The 25,703-nt window shown below is 39.2% G+C and overlaps 2 protein-coding genes across 6 annotated transcripts; one reads left to right on the plus strand and one right to left on the minus strand.

The window, feature by feature from the left end:
* Positions 1 to 87: 87 nt before the first annotated feature.
* ANKRD49 (ankyrin repeat domain 49) lies at positions 88 to 3,938 on the minus strand. Of its 3 annotated transcripts, none has more exons than XM_054069554.1 (3): positions 3,808 to 3,875; positions 2,350 to 3,252; positions 88 to 1,531 (listed from the first exon to the last, which is right to left on the minus strand). In XM_054069554.1, exons 2-3 carry the CDS (start codon positions 2,608 to 2,610, stop codon positions 1,073 to 1,075), a joined length of 720 nt encoding a protein of 239 aa, XP_053925529.1. In that variant the 5' UTR covers positions 2,611 to 3,252; positions 3,808 to 3,875; the 3' UTR covers positions 88 to 1,072. The 3 variants fall into 3 exon arrangements, with proteins under 3 accessions (XP_053925529.1, XP_053925538.1, XP_053925519.1); XM_054069563.1 differs by lacking the exon at positions 3,808 to 3,875 and adding an exon at positions 3,574 to 3,712 and having other exon boundaries at positions 2,350 to 2,623; XM_054069544.1 differs by having other exon boundaries at positions 89 to 1,531; positions 2,350 to 2,623; positions 3,808 to 3,938.
* Positions 3,877 to 25,603, plus strand: MRE11 (MRE11 homolog, double strand break repair nuclease). 3 transcript variants are annotated; one of them, XM_054069492.1, is made up of 20 exons: positions 3,877 to 4,010; positions 4,419 to 4,531; positions 5,044 to 5,176; positions 5,976 to 6,136; positions 6,767 to 6,854; positions 7,737 to 7,878; positions 9,428 to 9,542; positions 10,528 to 10,713; positions 11,191 to 11,362; positions 11,926 to 12,006; positions 12,541 to 12,667; positions 13,794 to 13,894; positions 16,347 to 16,520; positions 17,673 to 17,735; positions 18,678 to 18,894; positions 19,818 to 19,901; positions 20,898 to 20,953; positions 21,426 to 21,493; positions 22,975 to 23,053; positions 24,215 to 25,603. In XM_054069492.1, the coding sequence occupies exons 2-20, from the start codon at positions 4,512 to 4,514 to the stop codon at positions 24,263 to 24,265; spliced, it is 2,118 nt and encodes a 705-aa protein (XP_053925467.1). In that variant the 5' UTR covers positions 3,877 to 4,010; positions 4,419 to 4,511; the 3' UTR covers positions 24,266 to 25,603. The 3 variants fall into 3 exon arrangements, with proteins under 3 accessions (XP_053925467.1, XP_053925478.1, XP_053925489.1); XM_054069503.1 differs by having other exon boundaries at positions 3,983 to 4,069; XM_054069514.1 differs by lacking the exons at positions 3,877 to 4,010; positions 4,419 to 4,531 and having other exon boundaries at positions 5,995 to 6,136.
* Positions 25,604 to 25,703: the final 100 nt, after the last annotated feature.

The raw sequence follows: 25,703 nt of genomic DNA on the forward strand, positions 1-25,703 counted from the left end.
TGGATGTGAGTGTAAGTGTGGGTTTGAGTGTTGGTGTGAGTGTGTGGGTGGGTGGGTGTGATTGCATGTAAGTGTGAGACTGTGTGTGAGTTTGAGTGTGTGTGCTATCACAAATTAAAAATGTGTCAAATAAGGAAAAAAATGAATGGTCTAGGAATTAAGGAATTTTGAGGCAAAATACCAGTAAAGTTTTAAAACTCTGCTGATTTCCTAATACTTGAGTTGGAATGAGGGCTTCTTGCTGGAGATTCAAAAGGAGAAACACTGTGAAGTGTCTCCTGCATGGAATTGAGCTGTAACTGAACCAGACACAACAGTATGTTGGCTGTTTATCCTCATACAGTTGAAGTTTACTTGTTCTAACTAGTGCTGTAACCATGACATTAAGACTTTCCTCCTCAGCTTAATTTGCAAGGGAAAAGTAAACAGGATCTTCACTGAAAGTCGTTTCCTTAAAATGTACCAGGAAAATAAAACCCAAAACTACTTCACCATCTTATGAATAAAGTTTTTGATTTATGAACAGCTGACTGCATTGATAATAGAGCTTTCAATTATAAACATGACAACAAAATACTTAGGGTGAAATATTTTATTTTATAACAAGGCTTACACCAGGATCACTAAACATTTTGTGTATCACCCAAATAAATTACATTCATTCTGAGCTTTCATGCAGTTTTAAAAAAGTTAAATTTCTCAAAAAATAGTTTTCAAGTGAGCTGTGATAAACTCTGCGTAACCAAGCCAGAATCCTTTCACATCAAGTAAATATTCCAGTTTTCTCTCCTGCTTTGACAGCACAGACAGTTATAAAAGCTCCTCCAAACCTTCACTAATTAAATGGAGACTTGCTGAAATTATGGAGACTTTCTGCATACCCTGAATAACAGCAGCAACACTCCAAAGCATGAAGGCCACCACTGACTGGAAGAAGTGACATTTTGCCTGAGGAGAATATTGAAGACTCTTAAACGAAAACCTCATTGCCAAGGGACAGGCACCACAGATGAGCATGAAGAACACAAACAAGCAGCAGCAAACCTCATGTTCTCAATCCTAGCCCCAGCTTTTAAGGGGATACAGCATTTATGCAGTCTTCTACTATTTCAAAAAGGTAGTGATATACGTCAGTCCTCCGAGCAATGTCAAGGGCAGTTTCATCCAAGTTGTTTTTGAGGTCTGGTTTCACATACTGATCCATCAGCAAGAGTTCAAGGGTTTCTCTACTGTTTTTGTTTCCTGCAGCAATATGCAGTGGTGTCAGCAAACCATTCGTCTGTGCATTGATGTCTGCACCCTGCTGAAGTAAGAATGCGGCCACTTTTGTGTTGTTCCACTTACAGGCGCTGTGCAGAGGCGTCCAGCCGTCCACTGTCTGCGCATGGACGTCTGCCCCTTGGGCGACCAATTCATGTGCGATGTCCAAGTGCCCACTGTAGGCAGCTCGGTGGAGAGGAGTGTACTGATCTTCATCACGAGCGTTCACCGGAGCCAGCTTTTCCGAAAGGAGCCTCTTCACGGTACTCAGCTGTTTATAGAAAACAGGTAATTTAATGTGAAACTCTGCAAACAACGTGTATGGCTTTTACTGTTCCATTAAATGGAAAAGCAATTTTTGTCAGCCTCAAAAACACTTAGGTGCAACATGAAATTTTAAAATTAAACCAATTATTGTTACTGGGGTAGAATTTGTTTGGTTGGTTTAGATGGGGTGTTTTTAAAGAGACACAACGTGAACATTAGTTGCAATGCCTTAGAGGCACCTTCTCCTCATTCATGGTGAAGATGTCAGTACTTTCACAGGACTGCAGACGGAACTTGCAAGAAAGGCAACTAAAGAAAATAAATGTCCACAAGGGTGCAATAAGCTACCTAACAAAATCTTGGGTGTCTATCCCTTCACTTCAAAGAATAAATAGCTTTTTTTTTTCCATAAAAAGACAGGAAAACCATCACTCATTCTCCACATGTAGACCTTTTGAGAAAATAAAATTTCCGATACACCCTCTTCACCTGAGGTAAAGGCTTCCTCTCCATGAAGAGAGACCCTGGCATGCTTTCAGTTTATAGAAGTTTAAGAGGAGTATCGTTAGTTTAGTTTATAGACATTTAAGACGAGTATTGTTAGTTTAACTCAAAAAAAGCTTTTCTTCTGAAAGCTAATTGATCGAGTGATATTTTAGTGTCTGTGGGCTACAAAGGGAGATGTTTTATATTCACTGGCTTGCAAAACTGGATCAAAATAGTTCAGGAAGATAAAGGAAAATGTAGGTAAGTTTTTTTTGTGGATGAAACTATATATAGCCGCTCAAAACAGCATTCTTGTGAGAAGAATAAATGCCTTACCCGATTGTTTTCAGCTGCCCAGAGAAGCAATTTCTCTGGGTGTTTCTCCATTCTTTTTTCTTGCATTTCATACCATTCCTCAGTTCTTTCTTGTTCATCATCATCATCATCAGACTGTCCTGACCAACAGCTCTGCGTTCCTACAGGAATCAAATGCCTGTGCGTCTCCAGCAGTTCAAGCTGGTTAAAATTCTCCATAAAGTCTTCAAACTGGTCGCTGTCATCATCATCATCTTCATCTATTTGTTTGTCTTTATTCATTTTCAGTTAGCACCTATAAGGAGCAAATATATAATGGTATTTATGACAACTTTTAGTGTTATCTGCATGTTTCTCAATGAAACACCTGCCAGCTGATGGAGACATCAGCAACACCATGAACAGCAAAACCCCATGTTTTTCAATTACATGGGGCTCTGCCAGAATCCATGCAAGAAAACCACTGTGTCCATAAAACCACAGAATTGTTTTGGTTGGAAAAGACTTCAAGGAGTCACTCCACAGTTTCAATACACAATGGGGGATGATGTGATTGAGAGCTGCCCTGCAGAGGACTTGGGGGTGCTGGTCGATGAGAAGCTCGACATGAGCCGGCAATGTGTGCTTGCAGCCCAGAGGGCCAACCGTATCCTGGGATGCATCAAAAGAAGTGTGGCCAGCAAGGCGAGGGAGGGGATTCTGCCCCTCTAGTCCTCTCTTGTGTGTATTGTGTCCAGTTCTGAAATCCTCAAAGTAAGAAGGATATGGAGCTGTTGGAATGGGTCCAGAGGAGGGCTACAAAGATGATCAGAGGGCTGGAGCACCTCCCATACGAGGACAGGCTGAGAGAGTTGGGCTTGTTCAGCCTGGAGAAGAGACAGTTCTGAGGAGATCTTATAGCGACCTTCCAGTAGCTGAAAGAGGCTACAAGAAAGGTGGGGAAGCACTGAATATAAAAATATAGAGTCACAGGACGAGCAGCAGTGGGTATAAACTGGAGAGGGGCAGACTTAGACTAGACATAAGGAAGAATTTCTTCACCATGAGAGTAGCGAGACACTGGCACAGGTTGCCCAGAGAGGTTGAGGCTGCCCCATACCTGGAGGTGTTCAAGGCCAGGTTGGATGTGGCCTTGGGCAGCCTGATCTAGTGGGATGTCCCTGCGCATGGCAGGGGAGTTGGAACTGGATGATCTTTAAGGTCCCTTCCAAGCCAAACTATTCTATGAGCCTATGAAACCCTCACCTTAAGGTTTGTCCCTGCATTCCACAGCCCAGGCCTCTGCAGACAGGAGTAGCCCCAGCCCTGCTCCTCCCCCGGAGCCGCTCCGCCTCCCGCCCCTCTGCCCCCGCCCCGGGGGACCTAGGCGAGGCCCGGCCCTCGCCGCCCAGGGAGGCCTCACAGTTCCCGGCACACGCCGCGCCGCCGGTCTCCCATCCAATCTCGCCACCCGCCCAGCTTAGCTTAGCTTAGCTTCACCTGCTGCGCGCGCGGGCGGAGCGCTCCGGCGGGGGGGGGGGGACCGGGGCCACCCTACGAACAAGCCCCGCCGGCACTTCCGGCCGGCGAACGTGACGTCAGAAGCTGAGCGACGGCGGAGGGAGAGGCGGTGTAGAGCGCGCGAGAGCAGAACTGGGGAGCGAGCCCCGCCCCTCTCGGCGCCATGGAAACGGCGCGCGGCGGTGAGGGAGCGCGATGGCGGTCTGCGGCGGCCCAGCCAGTTCTGAGCCCTCACGGAGCGGTCCTGCCCGTCCACCTCGCTACTGTTCTCCCCTCCCTGTCCCCGGGCCAGTGGGGGTCATGAGGGAGGAAGCGAGCCCGTCGTGGAGAGAGAGGGAGGGTCCCAGTCGTGGGGAGGGAGGAGGCCTCGTCGTAAGGAGATGGGTGGGTGGGAGGGAGCCTGTCGTGGTGAGGAAGGGAGTGAGGATGGAGGGAGGGAGCCCCCGTCATGAGGAGAGAGGAGGGGAGGGAGCAGCAGTAGTGAAAGAGTAAACCAAGCACGGATCTTCCCTTGAAGTGTTTTGCAAGCAGTAATCAGCAGTGAAAGTCTCGGTAACTGATGGTTCGGCTTCTTTTCACTCGTGTCTCAGGCTTTGCATCAGATCCATAAGGACAGGCACTGACTCTGATCTGAGTGACTAAGCTGTGACCAGAGCCTTTCCCTGAGGAGTCTTGGCACGAAGATGAGTACCGTCAACTCACAGTAAGCTCCCGTTGTCCACAACTCTGTGCAGTTGTTCCGTCATATCAGACCGCAAATCTTGGGTGTTGGGAATGAGTTAAGAAGAACTCAGATCAGCATTTGTGTTTACCTTTTGATTTTTATGATCATTGTACTTGATTTTCTATGTACATAGTTACCAGTGCAAATGGAGAAATTGAATGTTTATTCACCCATTTTTTTTAAAGGCAGAAAATATACAAAGGGTTCTTCAGATTTCCATTAGATACCAGAGAGATGCGTGCAGCCCTTTACTAGAGTAGAGACTGATTGGGATAATCTAACTTTCAAACTGATTGGTTTAGTGAAGTGCTGTTTGCAGTGCAGGTAGTGAAAGGTTTTGGGAATATTAGGTGAATGATACTTCCATGGAGTTTCATAGCACATCTCAGCTGTATTTAATGGCTTTGGGCAGAACAGCTTTACCTTGACAAAATCTGTTGAAATTCATAAGTATGTTGCACTCTTAACACAAATTTTCTTGTCTTGTTCAGGGATGACGATGATACCTTTAAAATACTTATTGCTACTGATATTCATCTTGGCTATTTGGAGAAGGATCCAGTGCGTGGAAATGACACGTTTGTAACTTTTGATGAAATCCTAGACCACGCTCAAAAGAATGAGGTAAGTACTGCTGTTTGGAAAGTGAAAGAGTGAGACTGTGGAAAATACTCTAACCTGCCAGAAGCTATAAAGCTTAGCCCTGGTGCACTTTTTAGTAATATCAAATTAAATTGCTAAACTATTCATTGCAGCCAGTTATGTTTCTGTTTTAGTAAAAGAAATGCTTGTTCCTTTTTGAGAGTGTTTTTACTAGATTATGACTTTGTTTGCATTAATGGTGTTTTCAGTGTGTCTGACCCAGTTCCACAGGTATTTAGAGAGGGTTTATCACTGCAAGAAGGGAAAATAATTGGGGAGAGGGAGGGTAGTGAGGCAAAGTCTTCAGATGTCTGAGGAAGTAGGAAAAAAAAAGTTAGAAGCTTTTAAAGTGTTTCAGGTTTCAAGTGCAAAAACTGAAACTAGTATCCTCTCAAAGTAATGTGGAGGCAGCTACTCATTCCTTCCCGCTAGGTACCACTGCAGTGAAAAGATGCCTGGCAAAGAAAATTTTCGTGAGCCAGTCTGAAGACCCTTACTAAAACACTTCACTGGTATATTTTTCAACACTATCAGTTGTTACCTCCTACAAGTCTTCATCAGTTGGTTTTTTGGGGTTTGTTTTTGTTTAAATCAATAATTTGGTTAATGTTTGTTTCATGAGGAAATTAAATACTGTCTTTGCAACTACCACCTTGTTTTACCCAGAAGTCCAGATATGAGGAATTCCTTAGAAAAAATAATTTAAATCAATTTGTTTAGAAGTCTTTCAAGATAATACGAAATGTTGTATTAAAATAATAGAACTTTTTGTTACATACAGGTGGACTTTGTTTTATTAGGTGGGGACCTTTTTCATGAGAACAAACCTTCCAGAAAAACAGTACACTCTTGTTTGGAGTCACTAAGAAAATACTGCATGGGTGATCGTCCTGTTCAGTTTGAAATTTTGAGTGATCAGGCAGTTAACTTCCATTATAGCAAGTAAGTTTGTTCGCTTAAGTTATGGTGTAAGGTTTGCTTTGTGTATTGGTTGAATGTATTGTGATCTTTATGATTTATATTCTCTGTGACTGGAACCTTGAAGTTTTAGGCCTGTTTGTGTAGGGCAGCTTACAAGGTGACTTCACCTATTGTCCTTTGTAGTCTAAGTCTATAACAGAATGCACACGATTTTTTTAGAAACTTCTGAATGTGTTGTGACATTGATACATTTACGTAATATGTAGTTTCTGTCCTGGAAGTACAATGCAAGTGATCAACTTCTGTGAATTGCTGTGCTAAAATCAGCAGTTATGTGTGTGTAAACAAAGGTTGCACAGCCCGGTCCATTGCTCTTGCATGATCCACACAACACGTTGTACAATTCTTTTCATAGGCTTGCTGTAAAAAGTAAGATCTTTTTGCTACGTGTTTCCCAGTGGGAAGTGCCATTCCAGTCCATGCGTAAGAATCTTCTTGTGCTGTGCAGCTTAAGCTTATTCATAGCCATGTAGTACTTTTTCGTGCTGCTGTCATGTTGTATTTGTGATGACATTAATTTGAAGAGAATATTGGGACATGTCCACAAATTTGCAGATACAGTTTGACTTTTTTTTCCCTCTTCTTGTTCAGGTTTCCCTGGGTGAATTATCAGGATAGAAATCTCAACATTTCTATTCCAATTTTTAGTGTACATGGCAATCATGATGATCCCACGGGGGTAATTATTATAATAATTGTACTATACTCTGACATTACAAAATATTATTACAGAAATACAGACTTGTATAGAAATACAGTTCTTGTAGAAGAAGCTGGTTTTAGTCAGTTGCTCCCCTCTTTACTTAAAATGTTTTGCGTATCTCTAGGAATTCTGTTAATTAGTGACAAGAAGTTAAGTGTGACATTAAAAAAGAGAATAGAAAGAAATTAAGGGATCTGTTTGAACTACATTTAAATTCTTAACATATATAGATTTCTCTCACTGAGAACAGAACCACATTTCATGCCAAGAAATATCAGACTTTCAGAAAGTTTTTAAAAGAAGTTCTGTCAGTAGAGACTGCGAGTTTGTTTTTTTGTCTTTTTTTTTTTTAAAGAAAGAAATAGTTAGCTTAAACAGATAATTATTGTAGTATCGTACAATTGTTTGGTTGAAAAGACCTTTGAGATCATCAAGTCCAACTATAGCTGTCCACTACTAAACCATATCCCTGAGCACCTCATCTGCCCATCTCCAGGGAAATGGTGGAGTCACCATCCCTGGGCAGCCTCTGTCAGTGCCTGATAGGTTCCAGTGCCTACTTTCTGTAGTCGCTTAGAGATTTGACTGTTTGAGTTTGTTTGGTTTTGTTTTTTTCTGAATGATTTTATGTTTAATTTCATGTTGTTCAAATGAAACAAGACTTGTAAGGAAAAGGGATTTGCTTCTATGCCCATGAGTACTTAAAACCAAATCCCAAATACGTGGTGGGTTTTATCAGCTGTAGAAGTTACTTGAGGAAAGATATTCTCTCTCCCTTTAGACACTGTTTCACTTAGACTTTAAAGACTAAATCTTCTGTTCATAGGTTTTGTATTTGTTTCTTAATATTTTCCACAGGCAGATGCACTGTGTGCATTGGATATTTTAAGTTGTGCAGGATTGTTGAATCACTTTGGACGTTCAGCTTCTGTGGAGAAAATAGATATTAGTCCCATTTTATTGCGTAAGGGTAGAACGAAAATTGCTCTATATGGCTTGGGTAAGTATTAGTCTGCCAGACTGTGGCTAAGCTGTTCATGTACTACTGAAGCTCAATAGGTCTATATTAAGTTGAGCAAACATATAGTGCTGCAACAAACATGAAGTTCTAAGTGATTTTAAATTAAAACATATCAGTTTTGTGACAATATCATGTTTCTCTTCCTGCTGTGTTGTCACTGGCTGACAGAGTTGTTTTTTTTCTTTGCTCTTTTTATTTTTAAAAGAGATCCTTCAATAACTTTATTTCTATAATTTTATTGGTGTTAAATGAACCCTACCTAAGTTAGCCATAGAAAGTGCCTGCATATGCAGTTAGGGCAGTCACAGTTTCTCCCTGATGCCTATTAAGCTTAGTTCCTCCTGTTTTGGTAAAATGTAAACACTGTATGTTCCTGTGCCATTTTGGGTGTATTTAACAACATAAACTGTATGAGTAGAAACTTAGTGTCTGACATGTCTGTCTGAAATGGTTCATAAGTAACATCTGTCACAGGTAACCTCATTTTTTTTCTCCTTTTGTCCAATCATGAGTGTGTAAACACTTATTTCCAATCAATTTTTATAGCTCGATATTAACTTGTAGTTGGCCACAATTTCATGTGTTTAATGGGAACTTTAAAAGCTTGCTAGATATTAGTAATGAAGCCTCTAATACCAGAATATAAAAGTTTTCATTAAAATGAGTTTTTGTGAATTTTTAGTACCCAAAATCTTTACTGGGAATTTGAACAACTTTATAAAGTATGGGTGTTACTGCATGAAAATATTCATGACGTGCTTCTTTGAGCTTGTGCCAGTATTATATCCCATCTTGGCTTTCTCTGATTTAGAGAGCGCTTATGTAAAATGTGTGAACTCCATGTGGGGCTTCATTTAAATGCATCGTGAACCCTGGGTATGGATGGTTTAGATGTTTGGGGTTTTTTTTCCTCGTTAAAAACATCCAGGAAATAATCCATGGCAAACAATTTGGAAGTACAGGAGGCTTTTTCCTGCTGTGTGGGAAAGCACAAACTGTGCAGAATTCCTGGTTAATTTCTTATTTTGTAGAGCATTTCAAAGTATGCTTAAGAACTCCATCTCTACTCAGTATCTGTTTTTAGACTCCACCTTACAAGAAAAATATACTTCTTACTCTTGTCAACTAGAAAAAACCCACTTCTTCTAATATTTTTATTTATTCTGCCCATAGTCAGTTGCTTGGCATAGAAAACCGGAAGGAGGTCTCAAACCAGATGTAGTTAATGAAACTGCTTTTAGCAGGTAGATTTCATGTTAAAATGTCTTATTTTCAGAAGTTCATCTAGAAAAATAGCCAGTTTATACTTTGATCTGTGCTGCATAATCATGCTGCAGACTTCTTAGGTCATGAAAATGAAGATATAATCATGCTGCAGACTTCTTAGGTCATGAAAATGAAGATCTCATCTTGCCAGAAAGTTGTTCTTCATGCTCATTTTAATAGAATTGCTAATAAAAATCCTATAATATAAAGACCTGGTTTACCACACACAAATGTTTTAATGTTTTTGTTTTGTCTTCTACAGGAGCTATTCCAGATGAGAGATTATATCGTATGTTTGTCAATAAACAAGTAACCATGCTCAGACCAAAGGAAGATGAGGATAGTTGGTTTAACTTGTTTGTGATTCATCAAAATAGGTAACAGTATTGAATAAATTGCAGTGACTTTTATGTTTATCTGTTGCTTCATTATGCTACCTTGAAAAGTGTAGGTGAAAAAGCCAGCTATGCTGGTTGGTGCTTCTTGCAGCAATCTTGAGATTTTCTCAAAGGAAAGCATTGTTCTACAGCTCTTCTTACAGAAGAATCATAAAGGAAGAGAGTTGAAATAAATTAGTTGGGAACATTGGGAAATCTCTTCCCAAACCCTAATAGTCAGTTTGTAGTGTAATATGCATATAACTAAGTCTTGTCTGCTTGTTAGAGCTGAAAGAGCATTAAACTTCTGTTTTCTGTTCTTGTTTGAACCATAATTTGACAAATACTGCATCTTCACTTGCACTGCTATGCTCTGCAGTGTCTCTTGACTAGAGGATAGGTAGCATGTGTTCTTTTTGCCTACACACTTCTTCCAGCAGTGGTAGCTGGAACAGGCAGAGTTCTTTTCCAAATCCTTTCACGCAATTTTTCATGAATAAGAGTGCAATCCTCATGTGAGACAGAAGTAAACAAACATAGCTCAGGTAACCCTGTGTACTGATGTCTTTCCAGTAGGCTGAAGGAACTCACTCGTTCTTCATCTCTTCTGCCTTCTGAAAAAAACCCAAACCCAACCAATCGAAAATAAACCAAACAATAAAATAGGCCATGAGGTGCTATAAAAGCATTCATATGGACAAAAACCTAGTGTCTTGCAAGCCAAGTATGAAGAAAAGGGAGATCCGAGTAAAAGGAGGAGAACACAAGAGAATGAGCTGTTTACATTGCTCTTTTGTTTAACCAAACACTTTAAACAAATGCATAGGGAATAAACATGAAGAGTACGTGATATGAAATGTCTCTCAGGTATTTTTGCTGACGTTTCTGTATTGCTTTAAGTTACTGATGTTTTTCTCCTACTTCACTCCCCATTGCCCACTCAAGACTGTCTGCATTCTAATTATTTTTCTATTTTCTTCAACAGGAGCAAACATGGAGCTACCAACTACATTCCAGAGCAGTTTTTAGATGACTTTATTAATCTTGTTGTGTGGGGTCATGAACATGAGTGCAAAATAGCTCCATCTCAAAATGAACAGCAGCGTTTCTATGTTTCTCAGCCAGGAAGTTCAGTGGTGACATCTCTGTCCCCTGGAGAAGCTGTGAAGAAGTGTGTTATCTTTTCTTTTTGTTCTTGGTTATTTCTTGCCTTATATCTCTTGTTGTGTTGAAAAAGGAAAAATACTTCTGTTAAGCTTGAAGGGACTTATTTACAGTGACTTAGCTTCTCAGCGTGACATAACAAAGCTGATGGAATCGGTGGCTACAATAACTTCTGCTTTATTTAATCTTAAACTTAATATTTGTAAGCCTAACACTTGAAGCAAACGGAAGTAATCTAAGAGGAGTTATACCCTGATAAACTGGAATACAAGGAACTGTGTACATGTTCTTGTATATGGAATGAGCACAATCTGAATATAATAGAACTAAAGTTTGGTGGGGCAAACCCTGAAGTACACAGATCCAAGAATTTCCTATAGCTTTTAAACTTTTGACCCTGAAAAGTAACCAGGAATTTAAAAAACAAATCATTATACTGTAGCTCTGACGTTTATCTTCTAGTGAGTTACCTTTCTGCTTTTAGACACATCGGTCTGCTACATGTTAAAGGGAAAAAAATGAAAATGCAGAAGATTGCTCTAGAGACAGTGCGACCTTTCCACATGGAGGATATTGTTCTAGCTGATCATCCAGATCTTTTTAATCCTGACAATCCTAAAGTAACTCAGGCAATACAAGCATTCTGCATGGAAAAGGTAATTTGTAATGCGAATGGTAGACAGATAACAGTGTATAGATAGGGAATGGGACCTGTGACTGATTTTGAGATGGAGGGTGAAAAATCTTGTGTCTTGCCCCTTATTATTCGAGATGGACTTAGGCAGTGTTTCCATAGGAAGCCGATTCCATGACATTCACTTCAGCCTTGGTTTCCAGATTCCTTGACTGGGATCACCTGTTAAAGCAGGCTGGAACTGCTTTATGGGGGCCTATATATAATCTTTGTACAGGAACTCCTCCCTAACAGTGGGACAGTGTTGGATGTGTGCTTTGGAACCAACATAAATACATGCACCTAAAGCCTAAGAGCTGGACAGTGCAGTGTTAAGTGGTAGAAGAAACCAAGCAGGTTTATTAATTGTTTTTGGTTCTTGCGTCTGTAGAAATCTCTTCCTGCTTTTGCCTGAATTTAGAAGTTTAGCAAAAGATTATTTTTATAGCTCCTCCCTGCATCTGGATGTGTTTTAAGTTATGCTTGAAGGGTTCAGACATCTGTGAGAAAATAAAGTGGGACTGAATTTCTAATTCTGCTTCCTAGGTTGAGTTGATGCTGGACAATGCAGAGAGGGAACGCTTGGGAAACCCGCGCCAGCCACAGAAGCCTCTCATAAGACTACGAGTAAGAAATGATTCAGTATGGATTGAGTTTTTTTCTGAAAGATCACTGTGAAAAGATTCAAAGTAAAGTCATACTTTAATACATAAAATTTCTTACTGTGTACAGGCAAATATGAATCGCCTTCATATCAGTGGTGTAACTAGTATTCTGTGGTAAAGGCTGAGATTGATCATAAGTGTACTTCTGCTGGTCTAAGTAAGGCGATGAAAAACGACTGTTTACAGAGACATTTTTCATAAGTCATATTATCCTGTTTTTGTTCCTAACCTAATTTATGGAAACTTTCCTGAAAACTGTTAAGTGAAACAAATTCAGGACCGGTTATGAATCTGGGCTGTTATTAGTTATTCTGTTAATATTATTAATAGCTATTACTAGCTATTAATTGTTCTGCATAGTATGGTGAAGCATTAATTTTAGATTGACTTATTTTTTACTTTATTTTTTCTTTAAAGCATAATAAACTCATCTTGATTTGTGTGGCTTCTCTTTTTTTGTTGGCTTCATATCTGAATTTTTCCTTTCCTCTCTTAGGTTGATTATACAGGTGGTTTCGAACCATTCAGTGTTCATCGTTTTAGCCAGAAGTACGTGGATAGGGTGGCTAACCCAAAAGACATTATACACTTTTTCAGGCATCGTGAACAAAAAGAGAAAAATGGTAATTATAAAGGAAGGAATTATTGACTTGCCTTTGTTTTCATTTTTCTACCTTTGTTTTCATTTTTCTTCCTTTGTTTTGTTACCCAGCAGTTGTGAAGGCTTGGTGTCTACCATTTAACGTGTTATAGGAATGAAATGCATAGTCTCATTTAAGTGTAAATATTGCACAAGTATTTCTGTTCTATTTCTGGGTTTGTCAACAAATCTGGTATTCATCACAGCACCTTCTGACAGTTATTCATAAATAATTGTGGTTATTTTGGCCTTAAACCTTACCAAGTTGCTTATAGTAATACCCATAGCCCCATACCAGATCTCAGCTTCAGGAAGGGAATGTAGAAAGAATATTATGGTTCTTTGCACTACTTTATTAGATATCCTCTAATGCAAGGGAAGTGGCTCATAAAGCAGTCATATTTTCAGTACAGGAGCACATAATTCTGTGGTTCAGTACAGGTGATGCTAAAATTTCATAAGTTCACAAGTTGTTATTGTTTATTTTGTCACAGCTGCTTATGTAACAAGGCTGACAAAACTGTTTTGTGCTGGCAAATTTCTAGAAGCAGCCTGTTGTCATTTTATATTACTTTGTGTGGTACATGGTAATGTCAGTTGATTATCCCTTTTATACTTCTTTCATGCCTGCCTTGCTGCCCAAAAATGGGAGGTGGCCTTAATGAGCTATGGACATTTTCTACTGAACATCAGTCAGTGTGCTTTGGAGGAAAATTTCTTCTCTAGTAACAAGAGTTACTTATTAAAAAAATCTTTTTGCTTTGGTAGATCCTTTGATTTTCTTCCATTTGTGATCTTCTAGAGTTCAATTATAATAGCCTTCAGGATGTTGTGTTCAATTAGTATTAATTCCAGACATCTGATAGTTAGAAGAATACTTTGTATCTGCTAGAATTGGAGTTGTCTTGTATGGTTATTGCATCCATTATGTTTACCTGTGTCTCCAAACAATAGAATCTGTAGTTAGATCAACAAAGCTTTACATGTAAAAGGGACCACAGTTCTTAAGAGACCTATATTAATCTTTTTTCCCTATTACTGTCAGTGGGATGATGCTAATTAAAAGCTGCAAATGTGGGTGACAGTACCACTGTGCTTTTCTATTCTAGACAGTGATCTTAATTTTGGAAAACTGGTTAGCAGACCTTCTGAGGGGACAACACTGAGAGTGGAAGACCTTGTAAAGCAATATTTTCAGACAGCAGAGAAGGTACCTTTCCATTTTTATGCTTTTTTGTTTCTTTAGTGAAATATATTATTTTAATTGGTTTTTTTTTTTTTTTTTTTGCTTTCTGATGGAGATAGTGTGCCCTGAAAATACTCTGACATTCCTCAAGAAGTGGGTTTGTTTCCTATATAACTGTGTGTGAATTCCTGTATGAAGTTCCTGTCTTAGGTTAATAAGTAACTGTTGTAAACGGTGTGTGAACACACGTTGGTTTGAGAACATTATAACTCTTCACATGAAGTTGCAGTGTCGGCCCTGTACTAAATGATGTGTCATTTTCTTATAAGGAGGAAAATGTGAGGCAGCACGCTCTGAGTGAGGAGCTACTCTAATTTACCATAGGGTCAATGTGAGACTGTACCATTTACTGTTACCAGCTGACTTGGAGCAACTTGTTGCTTTGCACAATTTTTGTGTCCTCAGACATAGTGCAATTCCACATTATATTTAAAGCAGAGCAGGGAAAAGAAAGAGAGCCCCCCAATAATTTTCTTTCTCCCCACCCTTTCATTAAACCTGATTTATTTCCCCTTCCCAACACCAGATCATTAACATCTCAGAACTGAAAAATAATAATCAGCGTGTTAGATGACCAAATGCCTGATCTTGATGATCAAGCATAACTTTCAGGAGCTATTTCAGAACATGCTTTACAGAAAGCCATTAGAGCAAGAATTCCTGAGGTAGAGATCCCCCAGATTATATCATCTTACCTAACATGATATAGGCATCTTAGGCACATGCTTGGTGTCAGTATTAGGGTGGCATAAGTTATGCCCTGGAAGGGCTATTTGCCTTCTGAATATGATAGGGGACCCAGGGTGACTAGGTCAAAAGTAGATACTTGTTCAAATGGATGCTGCCTGTAAGGAGGGAGTAACAGTGCCAAAGACATAGTAGTATTCTGTGAAAAATAAATGTTGCTTTTAATCTTTTCCTCCCTTATTCTGCAAAATTGCCCCTTTTCACTATTTTCCCAACTTGTTTGTGTGTTCTTGTATAAATAGCTCAGTTACTGGTCCCTGCCTTTGAGGCCTGCTTCAGCAGCTCAGCATCTGTAAAGACTTGAAATAATCTGTTGATCTTCTGAGAGGGCTTGCAGTAGGGGGAGTAATATATTTTGAGATTACACTAGTGGTGAAAGAAAGTGAGGGGAAAAGCATATTGTACCCCAAAATGATGGTAGTGATTTTAAACATTGTGTTAAGATGGCTTCTGCCTCAGGCTTTGCTAGGCACATGATCTTGTCTGAAGAGGGAGACAAAAGTGACATCGAACCCTAATGTGACACCGGGCTGTGGCTGGTTATCCAAAAAAATGTTAGACCAGAAATGTCTAACAAACAAGTACCAGACTCTTTTCGGTTTCAGTGTTGCTGGTAAACTAAACCAAGGTCTGGGAATTAAAATCCCTGCTTTTTGTCTTATTAGCAAGATTTTGTTGTTTGTTTGTTTTTCTTTGGAAGAAGGCTGAATTGCTGTAAGTCAGTGTGAATGTTCTGCATCAGTACAGTCAGTCACTCCTTGGAGATGCTCATTTTATTTTTTTGTAAACTTCTGATTTTATAATAGCTGTAAAATTTATTCCTCTACACAACATTGTTTCTAGGAACGTTTTACACTTGTGATGCAATCTTCAAAACAATTTCTAAAGGACATCTGGAAGGATCAAAAATCATTAATAAGCATATGTAACGCTTATTACCAAGGAATTATCTGTGCTGTAGTTTACAGACAAAGGAAGCTGCTATTTAAACATTACTGTCCGTATGAGGGTTTCATTCTCAGAGTGGTTCTTCTTACTGTATTGGGAAATGGACAGAGAAGAGAATGGCTGCAAAAGACTACCAGTAGCATCTATTACATTTACTAATTAGTGTCCATAGTAATATCTTAGTGTAGAATATCTTGGTGAAAATAGTCTCAGTTTGATGAACATGTGAGATCTATTTGCATTTGTAGAATTGCATTTCAGCAGAGTAGACTTCTGCTTAATAGCTCTTAATGCTTCATAGTAATAATTTGCCCTGCTCTGTAACTGCTGGTTTTTAATGTTTGAATTTTACAGTAAGACTAGGTAACTTAGCATCTGTAGTAATTCAGAGCCTGGTTTTAACAGCTTTTTTTCATCTCTGCAAGTTGATCTTGACTTTAGTTTAAAAAAGTGAGGGGAGCTAGGAAAGAATATGATTTACCTTCTCTCAGCAGTACATTTCAGGCAATTCATTTTGGAAATGACTAGCACTGTAGCAAGAGAGGTGTAACTATAGTGACAAATAACGTTTGCTCTATTGCTGTGCTTTCTTTGAAATCTTCAGTGCATGTTACTAGGTTTGGAATAAATTTAATGTAATATTTATCCAAAACAGCGGGAATATTACTCACTTTCTGTGATGGTGGATGGTTCTTAACAAAATGTCTTCCCCAATTATAAGAAAGTACAGCTTTCACTTCTAACTGAAAGAGGAATGGGAGAAGCAGTGCAGGAGTTCGTGGACAAAGAAGAAAAAGATGCCATAGAAGAGTTGCTGAAATTTCAGCTAGAAAAAACACAGAGGTTTCTTAAGGAGCGTCGCACTGATGCAGAGGAAGGAAAAATAGATGAGGAGGTAATGTTCTGTAATGTTAATTCCTTGGGAGACATCAGGACATATAGTAGAAAAAACAGTGCTTAAATCTGGTTTAATAGTTTGCCTGTGTGTGGAGCATGTGCAATACTCGCCCCTAGTCATTTTCTGGAATTAATAAATATGGTGATGAAGTTTTAAGTACATGGTTTAAAAACTTGTATTGCAAATATGGTTTAAATATGCTTATGCTGATTCTCACTTTATTTGCACACACATGCATACAAATGGTCTGTCACTAATACCTGTCGTACTATATCTTTCTCTCTAGTGTGAGAAAGATGTTAGGTAACATCTCTTCTTAGCTTTTCCATGTTGGATTGTGGAAGAGTACAAGAATAGGGCAAGCATAAAGGAGACTTATCGTTCAGGTGCTCTACTAACTTCTAACTGCCTGTAGCTCAGGGTCCCCCTGAGACCAACTAGGTTTATGTGTATCTAATAACCCTTAACAGACTTCTCTGTCAACTTGTTGAGCTTCCACATGAGCCCATGTATTCAGTTGTAGTATTCAAGCACCATATGACAAGTTGTTCTGCAGCTGAACTGTGTGCTTTGTAAAGAATAAGGAGGAAGGTTGCATCTACCTGTTTTCTTGCTAATTGCTTTAATTCATGAGGGGTTGAAAGAGACCATAAACAATCAATGCCTGTAGGCTTTCTATGCCACTTCGGGGGTTTTTGTTTGTCTTTTGGACTAATCTTTCCTTCTCATCCATCATATCTTTTTCATACTTGACAAGTTGAACTTTCTTAGTTATACATGTATTGCAATGTTTATCTCTTCCCAATATCTTTTTCTATCTTGTGTTTTCATCTCTTCCCTTTTTTTTCCCAGTTATGCATATTTCACTGTCCCTTACAGTCATATTACATATACTTCCCTTCTCTTGAACATAGCGTCTCCTACTTCTCATAATTTCCCAAGCTATTTTCTCTCCAGTGAATGTAGCTCCAGTTATTGAGAGAATATGCGATCCTTAATCTGGAGGACAGCATGAAAAGGCACTAGTTATTCTTGTACTCTTCTTTGCCTCTCACCTGAGCTTGACTTAATAATTTGGTGATCAAGACTTCTCGCTGGTTTGATTATTGTAAGAAATGGAATGTTACTTTGGGAACTTTTTTTATTCAGGTGCGAAAATTCAGGGAGAGTAGAAAAAAGAATACTGAAGAAGAAGATGAGGAAGTTCGCGAGGTAACTCCTTTGAATTTTGAACATAGGCTGAAGAATGGAATGGTGACTTCTGCATATGAATGAAGTCAGTTAACAATACTTCCAACATTGTCCTTGACAAAAAGTGTTTGTCTGCCTAGGGAAGATTAGTAAGTGTTTTTAAAATTTTCCTTGGAAAGCTGCTGCTCTATTTGGCTTTTGAAATCTGTTTTTCTTATGCACATTTGTGAATCTGAATGTTTAGTTAGTTTTGAATTGAGGTTAGACCAGGCAGGTGACCTTCAGAGATGTGACAGCTTAAACTACTTGTGATCCTGTGACCAGTGAACATGTGGATGAGCTGTATTGAGTGAGATTACTGGAACAAATTGGTATAACTGGTAAACCTTTAGGTACTATTGTCCTCATCAGCAATCTTATTATCTTAAGAATCTCCCAGAGAATCATATCTGTATTGCATGCATCTTTCCAAAAAGAATTGCCAACAGCAGCAGTGGTGTTCCTTTGTCCTTGCAAGCTATGTGAGACAAATTAATCTCACCTGGGTTGAGATTGTTTCCCTCATCTGAAATACCTTCACTTGAACTAGTTATCTTAAGTATCCACTGTTATCAATGAAGACCAAGTCGATGGAGCCCACAGAGTGCTTCCTCTGAGCAGGTGTGCATAGCTGACACGGGATGAACTGGACAGTTCACCAAACTCTACTGACAGTGTATCAAATTAACTAGCTCTGCTCTGTTATCAGAGCTTAGCTAACTACTTTATTATGTGCACATCTAAATGAAATAGACTAAATACCGTCCCTGCTTTGTGACAAACTTCCTTGCCTTCCATAATGCTGTGGATTTAGGTCTTCTAAGCCTCAATGGTTTAGAACTGTAGATCACAACTAGGATTTAACAGTGGTGCATTTCATCATTTAAGATTCTTTTTCTTATAGCATTTTTTGTTCCTTTTCAGGCAATGACCAGGGCCAGAGCCAACAGATCTGAGGATGCGGTTCTTGTTGCAGCCTCCAGTGATGAAGAGCTCATGGATACGGGGATGAAAGGCTCTGGAGATTCAGATGATGGCCTTCCTGCAACACTGACCCGAGGAAGGGGTCGGGCAAGAGGTAGGGCAAGAGGTGCAAGAGGACAAAATTCAACAGCAAGAGGTTCATCTCGAAGGGGAAGAGGTAAGAAAAACTTCAAATTCTTCATACAGCAGTTACTGACACTTTTTTTTCTTTTGAAGGTGACTTTCTTTTGATGCTTGCATGAAGTGCAAGTTTTTTGCTTAAAGACTTCTACTGATATTCTACCAAATATTTTGGTACCATATTACATGCAGTTGACTATCTTACAAGGTTTAAGTTCTGACTTTTTCACAACTTAAATTAGGGTGATTAAAAGGAAAATATCTTGCTTCACAGCTGTGGAAACATAGTAGACTCTTAGAAGATGCATTATTGTGAAGATTTGTGCAATGAAGTGCATAGTTTAACTTTTGTTACCGCTAAAGGTAATGCGAGTGATCAGTATAGAGAGGAGGTACAGCTTTTCTGTATCCTAATACAATTTACAAGAGACTTCATTCTAGTGACTGAGAAAATGATGTGTGTTTTCAAAGCAAAATTAATTAAGTAGCTCTTTGGCTATGTGCGATTGTGCACTTCACAGTGATAGCAGTACTTCTGTTATATATAAGTATACATGTAAGTAAAAAATATAAAACATGAGGTCTTGCAGCAATATACTCCTTTGGGTTGTTTCAGTAATATGCGCAAAGGTGTAAGAGCAGGATGAATTGAAACAAAAGCAGCCACCTTGGGACTGATTTGGTTAGTGCCTTTAAACTAGTTCTATAAGATGTTCCAGCAATGTTGTGATCCCATCAGAGCAGGAGCACATGTTAAGAGGCTGTGTCTTGTGGAGCTTTGAACTTTTTACCCAGAGCAGTCCTTCTGCACGTAAGCAGGGCTTTGATTCAAGGAAGAAAGTGAGGGAATGAAGGGGAATGTAGGTTTTGAAGTGGCTTTCCACTCAGTAATGAACAGACTAAAGGGGGGGGGAAAAGTAACCACTGAACAGATTTGCATGTTGTTTATTACCCCTACAGGAAGCACTAGCCAAGAGTCGGCTACTAGCAGCAGAACCTACAAGCCTGTATCTGCACCTGCCAAGAATAGGTCTATCATGGATGGTAGGCCTTTGATCTGTCCATTACTCTAACCTGCTCTCTCAGATTGTAATCAAGGTCTTATTTAATGATGAAGTGCCTTAATTGCCTTTATTTCTATTAGTCCAATTCAGCTGTGAGAGGTTCTTTTGATTCTAATAAAATAGAATAACTAAGTGATAAGAGAAATAAAAATGGAGGAGGGGAGGAATTATAATCATATCTTGCTGTCATGGGTAAAATGAAGTGCGTCGAACTTTTGACTGGAACTGGAAATAGGGAACATCTTACTGTGTGTAGTTCCTTGAGGAATAAGCAGAGAAGAGATGTGACTTAATAGCATCTATTTTATGTGGAATATTCTTCAGTGGATAAAAATTTTAAGCTTGACTGATGTTTACAAGTCAGTAAATTTTAATGCAAATCAATTTAGTCTTACATTGCAGCAAGTTTTAGAAGTGCCAGATTTTACTAGGGAAGAGAAACTTGCCTGCAATTTAAGCCACATACATGAAGAGTGGCCCTTCCTTGCTAGAGAGGGACAGGCTCTGAGGAAACAGTGTAGGTGATCTGAGTATTAAAGAAAAAAATACCATTCACATGACTCTCACAAAAAAGACCAAAAGCTAAAGCAAGTTTTAAATCAATCAGCTAATTACCTAGATTTTAAATTGTTCAGCAAATGACCTAAAATTCTATAGAGAAATCAATTTTTAACAGATGTGTTAATGTATGAACTAAGTGTTAGATATACAGGAATATCAATTATAGTAATATTTTTCTCTTCCTCTTAACCAGAGTTACAGAAGGTTTTTCAGCCAGGCTGGGATCCTTGGATTGTCAGCCTCTAGTAAAGGCTTAATTTACATTTTAGTTTGGGTTTGAGGGTTTTTGCTTGTTTGTTTTGCAGCGTATATTGCAGAGGAAATGCATGCTAGGTAGGACTTAACTAAAAAGAATGATATTTTTTGCATTTTACTGTGTGAGCGCTTTAAAAATATTACATTTGTTTTATTCTAGTCTTTAGGTCTTCAAGACGTGAGCCCTCCTTGAATTCATCTAAATCTTACTCTGAGGTAAGAAGCGTTTTGGATGAGTGAGGTTACACTGCCTTCTGCTGTTTTCTAATTTGAAAAATACATAGTCAAAACATGAGCTTAAACCAGCAGATGTTGAAGCTGTTGGTTCAGCTAAGTTTCTGCATGTTAATTTGCAGACCTTTTTTTACCCTTTTTGGGTATGAGGTCTGTTTGGGAAAAACAAAGACCATGATTTGTTTGTGACCGTAGTCTAGGATACAGAGTCTATATACATGAGTGCGTTGTTGGTTTCTGAAAGATCAAAGATCTGAAGAGCAAAACTTGTGCTGTTTTCACATTGTACAGTTCTAGCCTGGAGCTCTGACAAGTGTATATTTTAACTAGGTGGGTACATAGTTTGGGGTAGGGAGGAGGTTCTATGCTACAGTACTAGAATTATAGTATTATGTACCGCATCCCCATCAAAATAAATTGTGTTTAAAAGCTTTGTAAATTAAATCTATTTCAGGATATTATAGATGATGACTCTGATCTAGAAGACATTTCTATTGTTCCTTCTTACAAAGCAAATCAAAGGTCGGTATGTTTACTTCATGACTGTTACGATAACTGCCTTATTTCTGACTGGCAGTCGGCAGAACTGAGGGGTCTGTTCCACTGCCTGGAAAAACAGATTTTTATGAAAGACATAACACTATTTAGAGAATTGATATAAATTTTTACCTATGAATGTGGATGATTTTTCTATACATAACGATAGATTGGTCTACCACTTGAGATAATCTAGGACAGATTTCTAGAATTTATATGTTAGTTTGAGAATTTAAATTGTTCGACTTACTGATATTTCTATTAATTAGAATCATAGAATCAGTAGGTTGGAAAAGACGTCTTGGATCATTGAGTCCAACCATTCCTGTCAAACACTAAACCATGTCCCTAAGCACCTCATCTACCTGTCTTTTAAATACTTCCAGGGATGGTGACTCAACCACCTCCCTGGGCAGCCTGTACCAGTGCCTGATGACACTTTCCATGAAAATTTTTTTTCTGATATCCAGTCTGAACCTCCCCTGGCGCAGCTTGAGGCCATTCCCCCTTGTCCTGTCCCCTGTCACTTGAGAGGAGAGGCCAGCACCCTCCTCTCTACAACCTCCTTTCAGGTAGTTGTAGAGAGCAATAAGGTCTCCCGTCAGCCTCTTCTTCTCAAGGCTAAACAACCCCAGTTCCCTCAGCTGTTCCTTTAAGACTTGATCTCCAGCCTTTTCACCATCTTCATTGCTGTTCTCTGGACACACTCCAGAGCCACAACATCCTTGTAGTGAGGGGCCCATAACTGAACACAGCATTCGAGGTGCGGTCTCACCAGTGCCGAGTACAGGGGCAGAATCACCTCCCTGGACCTGCTGGTCATCCCAGTTCTGATACAGGCCAAGATGCCATTGGACTTCTTGGCCACCTGGGCACACTGCTGGCTCATGTTCAGTCGCTGTCAATCAACACTCCAAGGTCCTTCTCCTCTGTGCATCTTTCTAGCCACTCTTCCCCTAGTCTGTAACGCTGCACAGGTTGTTGTGCCCCAAGTGGAGGACCCGGCATTTGGCCTTGTTAAACCTCATACCATTGGTCTCAGCCCAGCGGTCCAGCCTGTTCAGATCCCTTTGAAGAGTCTCCCCACCCTCCAGCAAATTGACACTTCCACCCAGCTTAGTGTCATCTGCAAACTTGGGGTGTATTTGATCCCCTCATCCAGGTCATTGATAAAGACATTGAACAGAGCTGGACCCAGCACTGAGCCCTGGGGGACACCATTTGTGACAGTCCTCCAGCTGGAGTTAACTCCATTTACCATCACTCTTTGGGCCCAGCCACCCAACCAGTTTTCCACCCAGGAGAGTGTGCGCCTGTGCAGGCCAGAGGCAGACAGTTTCCTAAGCAGAAATTCTCAATCTCTGTAGTAGTTGTCCAGATCTAAATTGAAGGGGAAGTTATTGAAAAGTCTGGTAATTGAGAACACGGTGATGATTTTTTTTTTTTTTTTTTTTGTATTTTTCAAGGATGTCAACTACGTCTTCACTTAATAAAAGAGGTTCACAAAGCCAAACATCTAGAGGAGTTGATTTTGAGTCAGATCAGGTATGACATGTCATGGTCTTGTTATTTCATGTAAATTTCAATAGCTAATAGTTTTGCAGTTATTTGACTAAAGCATTTCGGGGTAAAATTGAATATTTTTTTTGTTTTTACTAACAGGGCTAAACTACTGCAATCAGCTTTAATTAGAATATATACATAATAATCACAAATTGGTTAGAATGGACTCCAGGAAACTATTCAGTCCTTTTTCCCTTCAATTCTCAATCAGTTAATTTCATTCCTGAAATGCGTGGAATAGGTTATTTTGCTTGGGGAAGAAAGTAATTGTAATATCTTCTAGTGCTTGGCTACGTCATTTCATTTGTTTGTGGATTTTATTGTAAAATGGAATTATTATTTCTTTTTGCCATTTAAAAATGGCTGTTTTCCACAGCATTTTGTTTTATTGTTGCAAATAATGTAAATGCATTTCTAAAAAAACTTCAAACACAATCTTCAAGTTTAAGATGTCTGTTCTTGCAGTGTGTATCTGAACTGCTAGGAAATGTTTTCTTCCATGATTAAACAGGGACTTTATTCACAGTTTTGCACTGACTAGGCTACACATTACACTGTCAAGCAGTGTGCATTTTGTTGTCACAGACTAGCAGCCTGTCAGGTATGGTCAGGATGTCAGCCTTTGTGTCAGATGTTGGCCACTTCAGAGGAAACATTAAATTCTTATCCCTCTCTCCACTATGCTGTCTCTTCTTCTGGCACATGAAATACAGAACTACATGTTTACTCGAATGTGCAAAAAGAAACAGTATTTTTCATTCATACAAATCTCAGTAAATGATGATGAGTGATATATATAGATATATATATATATATATATGTGTGTGTGTGTGTGTGCACATAACTCCACTGAGGTATGTGCTGCTCATAATGGTAATGTTTTCCTACGTCACACCTGTCTTATTTCACAGAGTAGCTGTTCTGATCGTATTGACTTAAACTCAGCTTCTATTCTTTGCATATTTGTGATCTGGACTTCAAATCAGTGGATCATTTTTCATATCAAAACCAGCAAAAGCAGGTCTGTCAGAAAACATGGAATATTGTGACCAGGCTTTCTAGCTTAATCTAAAGGTGACTTGACTTTTTATGACTTGGAACACATGCCAGTTCTGGTAATAGATATCTGTTTACAAATTACAGGATGAATTTGATCCATTCCAAAGCACAGCAGCATCAAGAAGAACAAAGTGATTTCTGGCTCGATATATGAGAGATAAACAGGAAAGTTAGTGAAGAAAATGGGAAGCAATTTGCAAGGCTTTCTCTATGACATTTCTCTGTAAATGATGACTTGCTTTCAATTTTCACTTCTGCGAAATCTTTTGGGTTTGGTTTTTTCCTCAGTGGCACCAAATTTGGTTTGGGTGTTGCATTGCTTGAATGCATTAGGCTGGAGTATCTAATATTCTAAAGTACTACCTGAAACTGCATGTTCTCTCTGAAACTTATAAAAGCCCGTTTTTTTCTGGGATGATAATGTAAATAACATTTCTTTTTTTATAAAAAAATCCATCTCTTGTGCTTGAATTTTGCAGAGGAGTAGATTTGTAGTAGTATGCAAGTGTGGATACAGACATGGACTCGGTCAACATAATGCAACTTGTGATTATTTGCAATTTTCTATGGATACAGTTAAACTCTGAGTGGTACTAGTTTGACCCAAAAATACAATTTTCAGTATTGAAGCTAGAAGGTGTTCTAATACTTTAAACTCAACTAGGAGAACTAAACCCACTCTTGCGTTGTTATTAAATGCTATAGTAAATGGGATTGAATTTTGCTCTGTAATTCAGTAAGTGCCAAAGACCTCAGACAGAGTTGCAGCGTCAGCTTTTACCCTGCAAATGAGATGTAAGGGCTAGAACCTTACAGCTTCACCAGGAATGCTGCTGGCAGAGTAAAGCAATTGAGCCAGTAACAGAAAGGACATTTGCCTCTTTTCCTTAGTTGACATTTTCCAAGTATCCGTTTCCTCAGCCTGCTGCTTCGGTAAAACTCCTAAAATGTCATTGCTATTTTCCAAATATTCTCCGAATGAGGCTTTTAAAATAAAATATTGTATTCCCAGTGGGGGAACCACTCCTCCTGTTGAAGAAGCCAAGATATAAACCAATTCTTCCTTCCCCCTTTCTGCCTCTGTTTACCCCACTCCCCCAAAAGTGCTGTTCTGAAGCATTGGAGCTAATCAACGCCGGAAGAGACCATCAGCAAACTACACGTCAATGTGTTGGGTAGCTGCAGCTGTGCTCTTGCATTTTCACTTTCTCCTCCAGAGAAGTGGGATTGGGCAGTTTTGTTTTCTGGCTCTGGTTGAATGTGACTGTTGTTACTTTGCCTGCATAATATGCTGTAGCAGGGAACCCAAATAACCCTGGAGCTTCCTGAAGATTTCCATAAAAATTATAAAGACCTGCAAATATCTGGTGTGGAGCTTAGAAACAACTTACAAAGCGGCACCATCGCCTAAGATATAAGCAAATAGTTTCATAGTCTGGCTCTTTCATTTTAAGGGCTGTCAAAGTTATAAAATTACCTATGCAATTGAAAACTGCTCGAAGTTACCCTTCAAGGTGAAGATTTCGATATTTTTTTAAATAAACTATTTCTGTTAAGTAAATTGTGAACATCA

The sequence above is a fragment of the Cuculus canorus genome, chromosome 1 (assembly GCF_017976375.1).
Source record: "Cuculus canorus isolate bCucCan1 chromosome 1, bCucCan1.pri, whole genome shotgun sequence".
NCBI lineage: Eukaryota > Metazoa > Chordata > Aves > Cuculiformes > Cuculidae > Cuculus > Cuculus canorus.

Excerpts from the sequence above, each read along its gene's own strand:
- ANKRD49 (XM_054069554.1), bottom strand. The coding sequence starts at position 2,610 with ATGAATAAAGACAAACAAATAGATGAAGATGATGATGATGACAGCGAC. Across the intron at positions 1,532-2,349 it reads GGGCAGCTGAAAACAATCGG|CTGAGTACCGTGAAGAGGCT; the intron begins GTAAGGCATTTA and ends TTCTATAAACAG.
- MRE11 (XM_054069492.1), top strand. The coding sequence starts at position 4,512 with ATGAGTACCGTCAACTCACA. Across the intron at positions 9,543-10,527 it reads TTTGTGATTCATCAAAATAG|GAGCAAACATGGAGCTACCA; the intron begins GTAACAGTATTG and ends TTTCTTCAACAG. Across the intron at positions 10,714-11,190 it reads CCTGGAGAAGCTGTGAAGAA|ACACATCGGTCTGCTACATG; the intron begins GTGTGTTATCTT and ends TTCTGCTTTTAG.